Genomic DNA, 13,609 nt, shown 5'->3' on the forward strand with positions numbered 1-13,609 from the left:
GCGCGCGCGCACGTCTGTGTCGGGTTGTACATATGGGTGCGTGCGCGTGCATGTGTGCACATGTGAATTGTGTGTGTACGTGTGTATGGGGAGTAAATGCATGCATGTGGGGTATGTGTGCGCATGTGTACCCACACGTGTGTGTGCGCGTGCGCGCGTGTCCCTGAGGTCACCTCAGGTCACTATCCGGCCGCAGGGCTCCGGCCTGCCTGAATGGGAAGGTGTAGGTGCATCTTGCCCATCCATCCCCTCCCCCACCCCCCTGTTTAGGTTTCGGGATTGCAAGGTGTTCCCAGAGGCATGTACGACGGTCCTGTGTATGAGGTGCCAGCCACACCCAAATATGCGACTCCTGCTCCTTCTGCCAAGTCCTCGCCTTCCAAACACCAGCCCCCGCCCATCAGAAACCTCCACCAGTCCAACTTCAGTTTATCAGGTAAGAGGCCCCCCATGCCCACAGCACTTCCAAGAGGCCCACTTGGGCGCTAGATGAGAAAGCAAGGATCAGGTGGGGAGCCCCATCTCCTTTCTTCCTGGGAGTGGCAGAGCGGGTGGGGGGAGGTCAGAAAGCAGAGGGGCTCCGCAGGGGTCCACAGAGACACCTGACCCTGGTTATGAAATCTGCACAAAAATTGGCCCTGAGCTCATCCTTAAGCACGCCTTCCCCGTGAAGCTGAACGTGGTCCCTCAGACCCCAGGGACACTGCAGTTTCAGGAGCTCGCCACATGAGGGCAGACACGCACACGCTGGGATTGATGGGAATTTTGTCCCCCAGCGTTATCTGAGGCTTTAGCATGTGTTATACACTGGGCTAGGTGCTAGGAATACGGTGATGGATGAGACACAGCTGGGCAGTCCCCAGTCTGCTCCGGGGGTCAGCAAATGTTGTCTTTTTTTTTTTAAGATTTTATTTATTTGACACAGAGAGAGACAGCGAGAGAGGGAACACAAGCAGGGGGAGTGGGACAGGGAGAAGCAGGCTTCCCGCGGAGCAGGGAGCCCGATGCGGGGCTCGATCCCAGGACCCCGGGATCATGACCTGAGCCGAAGGCAGATGCTTAACGACTGAGCCACCCAGGCGCCCCCAGCAAATGTCTTAAAGGACCAGATAGTAAATGGTCTAGGTTTTGTGAGCCAAGAGGCAAAATTTAGGGTATTATATTAAGTAGATATTTCAAATGCAACCATTGAAAAGTGTAAAAAAAATGTAAAAAACTATTCTTAGCCCATGGACTATACAAAAACAGGTGGTGGCCAAGCTTTGTCAGTGGTCCCTCCTTTGCCGACTCTGATCTAACAGGAGTGAAAACCATTTAAACTGAGAAGCTGATATGTTTAGCAAATGAGAATGGAGGGGCAGAGAGAGAGATGACTATTCACTTAAATTGTGGGGGTGACAACTGCCCTCCATCCGGGGAGTGTCTGTCTCAGCGATGATGCAGTGGGGACATAAGTTGTGGTGGGGGGTGCTCATCTTACATAAGTTGTGGGGGGGGGGGGCTCATCTTACTTCCCATGAGCCTTCATGCCAGGGTTTCTCATATACTGAGTGTGATTCCAGTCTTTAAAGAGAACTAGTATTTTTTCCACCAGTGGACCCAAAACACCACTCATGTATCTCATCTGATGCTCAGTCAACACAACAGGGATTGGACACACAGCCAGGACAAGCCACCTGGGTGAAGCTATATGGAGTTTGCAGACCGGACCTCTCCTCAAGACATGCAACTCACCATTAGTATTAAATACAGGGGGAGAACCCCTCCCTTTTAGAACTAGAAGAACAATGAAATGGAAAGTCTGCTGGAAGGGCTCCACCACCACCCCACGCCCCAGGTCGGCTCACCGTCTCCCAGACCCACCGCCCTGCCCCAGCCCGCCTCACGGCAGGTTAGCAGGTGACTTCATTTGTTACCAGCACCGTAGGCACTTTCCGAATCAGGAATGACTTCACGGATGCCTTTTAAATACCAGCTTGATGTCACTTTATAGAGATGCAACGTGATTGACTGCACTAGGGTCCTTTTGCCCGACAGGTGCTTTCAGTGTAGCAAACATGTAACCCGCAAGGTGGAGAGGATTATGGGGGAAACAGGTATTAGGCCTGATTTCTGGTTCTGGGACTTGAGGAAGTTCCTGGTTTCCCAGGAAGACAAAGTGTCTACCGAGAGAACTCTGAGAAAATCAGGCAGCTCTCCACGCTACATGCATAGTGGCTTTCGGAGATGGAAGGCCCTTCATCTCCGCTCCTCTCACTCAATGGAAAGGAAGTGAAGGCTGAGGGAAGGAGGGTCTGATTCCAAATCACCCACATTCCAGACATGATCTGTACTGCAACCTGTCTCCGGACTGGACCCCAGGGCCCTCTCACGCCATCCCTCCTTTTGGCTTTGTCCATCAGTCACTACTTACTCATTGAATACGTATCTATTGAGCACCAGGCGCTGGGCTTGATGCTGGAACTTTAAATCTTTAACTGCCAGAGAACGTATAACAAATGGTTGGTTTTGCAGATTGGAAACAAAAAAATGATGCCCCTCCCCCATGCAGATCTGGCCATTGCAAACGAGGTGGGTAAATCCAGCTCTGAGTAGTTCTCACACACACACACACACACACACACACGCGTGCACTCCCATGCGTACCGTACATAAAACACCTTCGGAGCATCGGGAACTACTGTGCATTATTCTGACTCCAATAGGAGCTACAGCTGTGGGGACAAACCAGCTGGGGCTGGAATTGTGGCTTGCCCACCTTCCAGCTTTGCCCCCAAGGTGCATGACCTGAGCCCCCAATTCCTCATCTGTACACTTGGGGTAACCCCCCTTCATAGTATTGCTGTGTACCCTAAACTCAAGCACATAGTTAAAGCACCAAGGCTATGCCTGGACACAGTAGGCACTCAATAAGTGCTTGCCCTCATGGCTCAAGAACATGAAGCCAGGCAAGATATAGTGCAGGGCGGCCAGGGCTGCAAGAGGGTGACGCCAGGGCCAGAGTGGGGCACAGAGGAGAGAGCAGTGAACCCCGTGGATGTTGGGGAGCCCTCCCAGAGGTGAGCCTGGACTGAGCCCCAAAGGGTGGGGAGGCTGGAGGGCATGTCAGGACAAGGGCTCAGCGTCCCGACCCCCAGGAGCAGCAGGTGGAACCTGTCGGCAGTGATTGGCCCCGTCTCTTCCAGGTGCCCAGATAGATGACAACAATCCCCGGCGCACCGGCCACCGCATCGTGGCGCCCCCTGGTGGCCGCTCCAACATCACCAGTCTCGGCTGAAGGCGGACGAGTGGACAGATGAGCTAGCGTGAAGCGTTCTAGGAATAATGTCCATTCCTTTCCCTGTCGGGGTTTGGGAAATCCGCAGTTTTATTTGGTACTGATGGGGGGAAAAATTGAATGATGTTCTTTCCTCTTTTGTTTAGGAAGAAGTGGTACTAGTGTGGTGTGTTTGCTTGGAAACTCCTTGCCCCACAGTTGTGTGTTCATGCTGACTCCACCTCAGAGCATGGGTCTCCATTTCCCTCCTTAGTGAGCACAGGTTCTAGCATCGTCTTGTACTGTCCCTCCCACTTCTGACTCCACGGGCTCCATGAATCTCTGGGTGGTTCCTTTCGCACCCTTGTAGCTGCTCTAGGATAGTTGATGCATGTTACTAAATTATGTGTGCAAGTCTGTGAGTGCATCTGACGGAACATCGCCGAGGACCAATGTAGACACAATGCCGAGACCTCAAGCCCTCAGGGGCAATTCCAAAACTCTTTACCGCGAGGATGTTTACTCATTGCCCCCACCCCAAGTCCACGCTAGAAAGAAGCCTGCCCCACTCCTCCCCACCCCACCCCCCTTGAGAACCTTCTGTGAATTCTCAGAGAGGCAGGGGAGCCTTCCAGTGTTTGCAGAGAAACATCATCCACGTCCTGTGTCAGAAACTCTGGTCTCCGTGGCACTTGTGACTCGCCATGCTGTCTTCTGGTCTGTGTGTGTCCTTCCAGCCAGCTCCGACTTCAGGCCTAACCAGGTTCACACTCAGAAAGGGGGCTCCCCACCCCCATCAGGGCTGACAATGGTCGGGCAACAGCTGCTCCCCGTTGCCCCGCTCCTGGTCCCTTCGAGGTGTTTGATGGGGCAGTCAGATTTTTAAAGTTTTGTACAAAGTTTTCCTTTGTAATCACCCCCCATTTTTACTTACCAACTGACTTATTGTGGCTCTTATTTCTGAATTCAAAGCTTGTGAAAAAATAAAGAAAAGAAACAGCCTGCTGGCTTGACTAGAGTGTTTTCATTTAAGGGTGGCAGCTCCGTTAGATGCAAACGCTCAGCTCTCCTCATGATGATTGGAGCATGGTGGTTGCTTCCCAGGACTCACGCTTGGTAGACACTGGGGGAAGTAGAGGAGGAAGGAGAGGGAGCCAGTCACGAGGTGTGGAGTGTTGATCTCAGACCCTGAGGTCATGGTGGGAAAGGCAGGTGGCAGGTGGCTTCTGGGACGTGGTTTGAAAGCCCACGTCCATTCCTTCCTGCTTGGCCCATTCTTGGTGTGCTCTCTTCTTGTAGGTAACCATCTGCCTCAGACTGGGAGCTCCAGCCTTCTAAATATCACATTTCTTCCCTCTGGTTCCATGAGCAAATGCACTTTCTGAGGAGTAAAAACTCAGGCAAAGTTGCCTGTCCCAATTTGCCACTAGTAGTAGTGATAGTGGTGATGGTGGTGGTGAGGATGATGGTGGTGATGATTGTGATGATGGTGATGATGATGGTGGTGATGGTGATGATGGTAGGGAGGTGGTGGTGATGGTGGTAATGATGGTGATGGTGGTGGATGATGATGGCAATGGTGATGATGATCTTGGTGATGATGGTGATGGTGATGGTGGTGGTGGTGGTGATGATGGCGATGATGATGGTGATGATGGTGATGGTGATGATAATGGTGGTGGTGATGATGGTGGTGGTGATGATGACGATGATGGTGATGATGATGATGGTGGCAATGGTGATGATCTTGATGATGGTGATGGTGGTGATGGTGATGATGGTGGTGGTGGTGTTGGTGGTGGTGGTGATGATGACGATGATGGTGATGGTGATGGAGGTGATGGTGATGATGATGATAGTGATGATGGTGGTGATGGTGGTGGTGATGGTGATGATGCTGGTGATGATGATGGTGATGAAGATGATGGTGTTGATGCTGCTGCTGATGGTGTTGATGCTGATGATAATGATGGTGATGATGATGGTGGTGATGATGGTGGTGGTGATGATGGTGGTGATGATGGTGATGATGGTGATGATGATGATGGTGATGATGGTGGTGATGGTGATGGTGATGGTGGTGATGATGATGGTGATGGTGGTGATGATGACGATGATGGTGATGGTGGTGATGATGATGGTGATGGTGGTGATGATGACGATGATGGTGATGGTGCTGATGATGCAAGCAGTACCTGTGTGGCGCTGGCTACGTGTTAGGTGCTCTGTGAGGTAGGCTCTATTACTATGCCCCTTTTACAGAGGAGTCCTAAGAGTTCAGTGACTTATCCAAGATCACACAGTGAGAAAGAGGCTGATGCAGGATTTGAATCCAAGACCCATGAAGTTTGGCCCTAAGTCCAAAGCTCCTTTCTCCTAACTAAGTTTTACAGTCATTCAAGGCAGGATGGTTTTGGATGGTTGTACCTCTACTTCATGGTTTTAGCGTATTCTCCCCTTACCTGGCTGGGTTAAGATACCTTAGTTAAGGTCCAGCATGGTGTTGGCTCATGGTCTGTCATGGAAACAAGGCTAAATACAGGGAAAGGTCAAGAATAAAGAATATGGCCTTTTGATGTTTGGCCGTGGTCCATTCAGACTATTCCTGGGCAACACAGAAACTTCCAGAAGAGTAAAGTTGGCAGCAGTGAGTTGCCCCACTTTCTGGAAAGCATTTCCTCTCCTGCATCACCCCCTAACCCATCCGGGGGTGCAAGCAGAGCAGCATAAACATCTTCTAAGACCGACCCTGGTGGGGCTACTGCCCTGCTGCATAACTGACTGAGGTCGCCAGGACCCACTGTTCCACGGGAGGTTCCCCAGCACCTCCAAGAGTCACAGTCATAGGTCCTGGTGGTGCAAGACATACAAGCCTTAAGTTTTGGAGGCTGCAACATTCCTTGTAAGGCACGTGTTTCTCTTTCGTGTCCTGAGCTGGTAGGAAGAGGTAGGGAATGTTTCTCGGAAAGCTTTAGGGGAAAGCTATCCATTCTCTCATCCATCTATCTACACCTGTGATTCCCCTTTACCATGTCATAGCCTAGTCCCAGGTTCTGGGAATTAGGATGGGGACACTTTGGGTGGAGGGGCATTATTCTACTGTCCACAAGTCTCCTAAGTCTCTTTCCAAAAACTTTGTTGTATCTTGCCACATTTGGGTATATGATCCATCTTTCATTAATCTTTGTGTATAAGGAAAGGGAAGGCTCAAAACTTACTTTTTCCCATATAATATCCAGATGACCCAACACCATTTTACTGAAAAGACCATTCTTCCCCCCATTAGGCTGCAGTGGTGGCTTTATTATAAACCAGGTGACCATAGTGTGTGGGTCTGCTGATCCAGTGGTCCCAAGGTACCCTGCAAAACAAATACTAAACACCGGGCTGGGCTGGGCTGGGAGCCCCAGTTTGCACTGTTTGCTAATTTCCCCTGTAGCCAGCTTCAAACTACCACCGTGAAGCTAGCGAGTTTGTAACTCTAAGTTTACGTGGGCTCTGGTGTCCCAGTAAGGGCTGGCCTGACCCCTCTACATCAGTTGGTCTATTTTTGCACCTGTGTTGCATGTCGACTCTAAAAAGTGAAACAGAACAGCCAAGGTCTCCCCCATCCATTTTCTGCCTAACGTACTCTGGCCCCAGAGTCAGTGTGGCCGCTTGGTTATGGTGAACGGACCAGAGAAGGCTGCTCCCAAGGCTTGAGTGTCATGTCTCCGCACACTCAGGGGCTGTTCTTTGGACCAAAGCGCATGTGGTCAGGACTCTCTGTGGCACAAAGTGTGGGCCCTGATGATGCACATTTGCAGTGTCATTGGCCCCGAGTTTCTCTCCAGTGACATCAATTTCTGGAGCAGAGGAACAAGAAGAGTATTTTTGAACCAAAAGTACTTTTGCCACATTGAAGTTTCCTTCCCCATCCCCCTCTTTCTTCCTTCTTCCTCCCACCAAGTGACTGTGGAGGCCGTTTTGTGCCAGACACTATGCTCATCAGGAGGAATGCATTCCGGGGGAAGGTCAGGTGTGAAAATATTGCCCCAAACATCTAACCGCGCCCGCTTCCAGGAAGGGCAGCAGGTGCTTATCTCCCGATCCTGGTGTTTCCACAGAGGGAAGGGCGTCCGCGCTCTGGGGGAGAGGTGCGGGGGCTCAACTGGCCTTTCTCAGTGCTTCTTCCCCAAGGAGGGAGACGCACCTGCTTGCTCAGTCTGGGAAGAGGGAACTGAGTGTGCCGAGTGGTGTCCTTTGCTCTCTCCAAGGAGGTGACCGATCTCAGGACACATGCTTCTCCTCGGACGTGATTTACCATGAAGTCATTGATGTCTGCACAGACCCCCACCCAGACCCAGGGGTGGGCTTAGCGATATGTCCACAGAGTCCTAATTCTGTACACTTTCCACAGCCAGAGGTTTGAACTGCAACCGATTAAGACACGGTTTCCTTCCACTCCAACGTCCCTGAGTATCACGTGACCCTAGGGAGGCCGTGGGTATTTCCGGGGCCGAGTTAGGGCAGGTGGACTGGGGTTCAGTGGGGATGTTTCTTTTTTATGTTTTTTAAATTATTATTATTGTTACGTTAATCACCATACATTACATCATTAGTTTTTGATGTAGTGTTCCATGATTCATTGTTTGCGTATAACACCCAGTGCTCCATGCAGAACGTGCCCTCTTTAATACCCATCACCAGGCTAACACATCCCCCCACCTCCTCCTCTCTAGAACCCTCACTTTGCTTTTCAGAGTCATGGTTCATCTCTCAGTGGGGATGTTTGTGTGTGTTGGCTAGCCCAGGCACGAACAGCCAGCCCTGTGCCACCTTTCCTGCATCACGACACAGAGCACGTGAGTCCCGTGGCACCCGGCACCAGAAGCCTGTGGCCCAAGGGGAGGGACGGAGGTGCCCAGAGCCAGAGGCTGGTCCACAGAATGTCTCCCAGCTGTCATATGTGTCGAATTTTGAGTGGAGAAATACTAGAACGAGGTATTACAGAGGTGGATTAGGCAATCCACTGATTTAAAAAATTATTTTATTTTTGGATTTGTGACTTTTGTGGAATTCATCAGACTTTAAAAAAATACATCATTCGTCCTCATCTCCTCCCTCGTTCTGAATATTTATTCACTCTTATCCCTTTGTAGTTTGATTTGCTTTTTATTAAGCTATTCTCCCCAAAATGTACACATTCCAGCACTCCCGCCCCAGATCTGGGTCTCCCCGCTCCTCCGCTCTTGCCGTGTTTCCGGTTGTCCCCACGGTGGAGGCTTGTGTCTGGGGCCATGTGTGTGGCTGGGGAGGAAGGCAGGAGCGAGGGTTCACGGCCGCAGGACTGATCTCAGACCTCCAACGTGGCTCCGCCGCCTACATAGCCCATGTGCGGATCTCCCCGGCTGCTCTATGTCTCAACTGGTTCCGAATGTGGATGAGAAATAAAGGAATGTTTATTTTTCCCGCTTAGGCTAACAGCCTAAGGGGAGGGTCCGATCTTGTCTGAGGGCCGCAGGGAAGGCTCTAGACGCGAGTCCTGCCATCGAGACATGGATGATGTTCACAGGCTTGTCAGGCAGAGGGGAGGGGCAGGGGGTAGGGCTGTTCCAGGCGGGCAGCACGAACGTCCTGTGCCAAAGCCCAGTGGCAGGTGGGGGCGGGCAGGTGTGAAGCCACGAGAGGAGACAGGCTGGGTGAGGGTGGGGGCAACAGCGGGGCTGTGCCTGAGACCAGACCTCGCCGGGCCCTGTGGTCCGTGTTAAAGATTTTGCTTTTTCTCCTTCGAGCAAAGAATACTGCTGAAGCGTGCGCCGGTGAGATTTGTGTTTTGGAACGTGCGGGCCGGTCAGAGGATGCGGGGCAGGGCAGGAGGCAAGGGTCGGAGCAGTTAGGAGTTTCCTGGGGGCAGCGTCTAGGTCAGCACCAGAGGTAGGGGCAGGACAGACACCGGGCTGGCCAGAGAGGTGCTCGGAGAGTCTACGGCCTTTCTCCTTGCTGAGCTCAGACTAAACGTGGAAGAATGAATCCACTGACTTACTCACCATCCCCTTCCGGGCCACCTCCTTCCGTCTCCCTAACAACCCACCACCCATAATACGCACCAGGACAGGAATGGATGGAGGAGGTCAGTGGCGATGTGTCCTCGGCCTCCCCCGCGCCCGGCGTGCTGTGCTTGCGAAGCCGGCCCCGGGCGTCCCAGAGCCTGTGCCAGACGCTGCTGAGTGCCTGTGGCTTCTGGTGCCCACGTTTCATTCTGCCCGGGAAGGCAGGTGCGTTATGGAAGGCACCCCCATGCCCCCGCCCGGCGCTGGAAGACTCCATCTACAGCGGGATGAGAACAGAAACAGTCCACAGTGTTCACCGAGTCCTGTGCCCCGAGCTGTGCCAAGCCCAGTGGCTGTGCATCGGGGCTGCCGCACCGGTGTGTGACACAGTCGCTCGTGCTGAGGAGGCGTCGCCCAGGAAGCAAAACGATTTTCATGCAAGATCTATGGAAGCTGAGCTGCCTTCGTTCTTTCCGAGATGCCGGGACCGCCAGGGGTCTGCACTTAACAAATTCAAGTCACCAGATCAGCCACTCCCAACTCCAGAATGCCTCTGTGCCGAGGACCCATGTGACAAAAGTGGTTTCTAGGTCAACCAGGTTCTCAAAATAGGGCAAGAAGGAAACCACAGCTTGTTAGCAGAATAATGAAATGCTTTATTTGGCCACAAGAGGGAGCCCACGAGCAGACCCGTTAGGACCCGATGCTCTGACGGGAAGCATCCTTAACAAGCCACCTAACTACCGTGGATGACTTCTGTCCCAGAGCCACTCTTTCCTAAGAGAGCCTAAGTTAGATTTTAACAAATAAAAACTCAGGCCACAAATGGTCCAGGACATCTCCGTGACAGGGGTCCTGGGGCCCAGGGCCCACTCTGTCTGAATTCACCAGGCGCTGGCCCACTTTGACTCGGGTTGGGGTGATGCCCCCCAGGGGACATCTGGCCACATCTGGAGACAAGTCTGGTTGCCACAACTGGGGGGCAGTGCTCCTGGAATCTATGCACAGAACGGCCCCTACCCCAAATGAAGAATTATCTCACCCAAAATGTCCATAGTGCCAAAGTTGGGAATCCCTGATTTCAATGAGAAGAGTAATTTTCTTTCTGGGTGGGAAAGGCCTCTCCTTGCAGTAGTTTAAATAGGGCCAGTCTGGAAGCTCTGGGAGCGGCAGAGTCCCCCAGGAACAGGCCTCCTGAGGGAGAACTGCTTGTCCCCTTGCCGGGGAAGCCCGCGGGCTGAGTGGGGCCACCCTCAGAAGACCCACAGCAGGTATCATGATGTATCTGTGGGGCTAGGGTCCCCAGGGTTGGTGACATAGGCCCTCAGGCCAGGGATTCCACGGTCTGTGTCAGGGTCCGGGGGCCCTGAGACTCACCACCCAAAGTGACCAGGCATTACCTGCTGGCTGAGCTAAACCCAGGAATGGGTCCAGATGAGAACACCGTGCATGGGACACGTCTCATGGGACAGACAGAACAAGGTAGCAGAAATGGTGGAGAAAAGGCTTCCAGCCAGAAGACCCCAGCCCTCCCCGAGACCCCTGCAAGCCCAGCAGAACACCTGGGAGTGACCGGGGAGCAGGGGGGTCCCTGAAGCTGGAGTGAAGCAGCCTCACGCTGGGCGGCCGGGTTCGGGGGGCAGCAGGACACCGTGGGGTGGGGGGTTCAGACAGCCAGGGGGAAGAGGTCCCTGAGGAAGGGAGCCACGTCTCGAAGCCAGAGAGAGAAAGCTGCAGACAGGTGTCCCACACGGGTTTCTAATTCCACAGGCCGGAGGGTACACCCTGCTCACGGAGGCCTTGTCGGGCGCTGTCCATCAGTCTCTGTCCAGCCCCCTCACAGCGAGCCTGGAAGGCAGAGGGGGGCCCCCATCCCCCCCACCGTCTCACTGGGCTGGGGGAGGGGCGCAGCAAGCAGGCAGTGTTCAGGTCTGGTCCTCGGCTTCAGCCCCGACTGCCACGATCTACAAATTGCTTCTTTCCCTTAGCAGCTTCTTGGGGCTCTCGCCGTCACCAGCTTCATTTTCTTGCTGGTTCAGCCTTTTGCTGCTTAAAACACGGAAGCAAGGCAGGAGTCAGAACTCTGATTCCAGATCTGTCCAGAGGCAAGAACTCCTCCAATCTGATCAGATGGAAAGGCAGTGACAGGCGATCTAAACCATTTTCCTCTGACTGGGATTGTTGGGAGACAAACACAGCTCCCGGTTTCCCTGTTTGGTGGCAGTGCGGGGGGGTCATCTGAGGGCCACAGAGGAAGGAAGCCCCTGCTCAGATGCTCAGATGACTGGGTGCCCAGGACGCATGTACCTTACTGCAAATCCCAGGGTGTCCGTAACAGTGGGGGACTGGTGGCCCTTCAGGCTGGGTGCTGGTGGGACGTGGAGCTAGGTCATGGCCGACCCAGCCACATCGGACACGAACAGCAGCAGTGAGGGATGCCAACCCCTCCCACCAGCGTCCATCATTTCTGGGACCCTCTGGCTAACACCCCAAGAAAAGGTGCTGATTTTTCTGCCCAGACTTCGGGTGGTCAGTAAGCACCCACAGGCAGTACACTGGGGTCCCCGCTGTACCTGAGTGATCCCGAGGGGTGGCCCCCTGAGGCAGGGTCATCGTCGGTGGGCCCCCCTGGGTCCCCTTTCTCCCGGGGTGGGGGCTTCTTCCTTCTCATCCTGACAGGCTTCTCTGCAGAAGACACACAGACCCAGACATTGGCTCTGTGACTTCACGAGCCTCCAACCAAGCCAGGCACTTTCTGAGTACCTCTGCGGCCAAGTATACACTCTGTGCTTTCTGCTATTATACCCATTTAACTTATAGGGAAACTGAGGCCTGGGGGTGAGGTGCTTCCCAAGGCCATACAGCCATTAAGTGGCAGAGCTGGGGTTCGAGCCCAGGGCTGTGAGGCTCCCACTGTGTTTCCATCGCACAAGCAGTAAGACCCCGAGAACACAGCACTGGTACGGCAGACCGCTGTGTTCGTACACACCTCCCCGGCCCTGTCCCGTTAGCGGGCTACAGCACTTGTGGGGTCACTGAAGTTGCTGCTGGCAACCAGATCATTAGCGGGGGGCTAATTATTCCCCGGGGGCCCAAGTGCTGTCCTAACTGAGCCTGTGTATTTACAGACGAGGACACAAAAGCCATGCAGATGGCTCGTGGCAGACACGGGACTGGCATCCCTATTGCCAGCCCTGAGAGCCTCCCGCCTGGCGGAGTGCCTTCTAGGCCTTACCTGACAGTCCACGCTTACTTGGCGACAGTCTGCTTTGCGGAAGGGGCACCCGGGCCAAGGCCGCCAGCTCAGAGATGAAGCTCTGCTCGGCCTCCTGAATGCAGGGAGGGAGGGTCAGCCGGGGCTCCCTCGCCCGGTCCCGCCTCCCCAGCGCAGTGGGGCTGACGCTCTCCAGGGAGGCTGACGGGACCGTGTCCCGAGGCAGCAGGGGCAGGGCAGACGCGTGTGTGAGGGAGGGCGCCAGCATTTTCCAGCTTCTGCCGGAGAACTGCCATCCTCACTCACGCCAGCCGGGGAACCCCGGTCTACAGATGAGAACACTGAGGTGAGGGCTCGGTGAGGGCCACAGAGGGGGAGCAGCAGAGCCAGGGTCTAACCCGCTTCTGCCCGGCCCCGGAGTCTGAGTTCTCAGCTGCCACCACTGTGGGCTAACCACGGGCCTGGCTTCCGTGACTTATGGACTGTGGGATCTCTCGGAGCCTCAGTGTCCCCGTCTGGAATATAGCAGTGACCCTGTCCTCGGTGGTCAGAGGATGACATCGGAGGGTGCGTGCACAGCTCTCGGCTCAGCGACAGACCTCAGTTAGTAAGGGTTCACCGTCTTTACTGTTGCCTTATCCTGGCTGCGCTGGGGGTGAAGACTCCTGCCGGCCCCAGGGCTCACGGCCAAGCCAACTGCCAGTGACGACCTCAGCAAGCCAGGGCCGAGGTGTTTTTGCTGACCTTGATCATGAGTGGCCTTTTGCTATTCCCATTCCTCGTGAACCCCCCGCCCACTTTGGGAAGGCACTTTTCTGACACTCTACCTGCAGCTGGGTCTCGAGCTGGGCTTCCAGATGATCCATAGCCCTTGCCTTCTGCTTCCAAGCATCCAGGCGGATCCGCTGGTGCACGGTGAACTGGGCCAGAAACTTTTTCTGCTGTGCCTCCATCCTGGTGGAAGGAATGGAGGCCATCAGTGCTGCCCTTGCTGGCCGGCCAGTCAGAGGCCAGCACGACAGCTTCCCAGGGGCCTGCTGAGTCTCGGGGACTTGAGCCCTTGGATCCATGAGAACAGAATGGCCTCCGCTGATTTATGGTGTCTAC

The 13,609-nt window shown here is 54.1% G+C and overlaps 2 protein-coding genes across 4 annotated transcripts in view; one reads left to right on the forward strand and one right to left on the reverse strand.

Moving 5' to 3' along the window:
* The window catches only part of CRMP1 (collapsin response mediator protein 1), a 69,213-nt gene extending 64,944 nt beyond the window's left edge, over positions 1-4,269 (forward strand). For both annotated transcript variants that reach the window (XM_032399746.1, XM_032399751.1), the window contains exons 13-14: positions 271-436; positions 3,186-4,269. In XM_032399746.1, coding sequence (XP_032255637.1) covers positions 271-436; positions 3,186-3,277 — 258 coding nt within the window. In that variant the 3' untranslated portion in view covers positions 3,278-4,269. The remainder of the gene's footprint in view (positions 1-270; positions 437-3,185) is intronic.
* A 5,638-nt stretch (positions 4,270-9,907) lies between these two features.
* EVC (EvC ciliary complex subunit 1) overlaps positions 9,908-13,609 on the reverse strand; it is a 62,186-nt gene continuing 58,484 nt past the window's right edge. Inside the window, exons 18-21 of one of the 2 annotated variants that reach the window (XM_032399762.1) lie at positions 13,330-13,456; positions 12,524-12,617; positions 11,862-11,973; positions 9,908-11,334 (exon numbers count right to left, since the gene is read on the reverse strand). In XM_032399762.1, coding sequence (XP_032255653.1) covers positions 11,253-11,334; positions 11,862-11,973; positions 12,524-12,617; positions 13,330-13,456 — 415 coding nt within the window. In that variant the 3' untranslated portion in view covers positions 9,908-11,252. Of the gene's footprint in view, positions 11,338-11,861; positions 11,974-12,523; positions 12,618-13,329; positions 13,457-13,609 lie in introns of both variants that reach the window. The other variant, XM_032399758.1, reaches the window with a different exon arrangement.

Source organism: Phoca vitulina, unplaced genomic scaffold (assembly GCF_004348235.1).
Source record: "Phoca vitulina isolate PV1807 unplaced genomic scaffold, GSC_HSeal_1.0 scaffold3, whole genome shotgun sequence".
In the NCBI taxonomy this organism is placed as follows: Eukaryota; Metazoa; Chordata; class Mammalia; order Carnivora; family Phocidae; genus Phoca; species Phoca vitulina.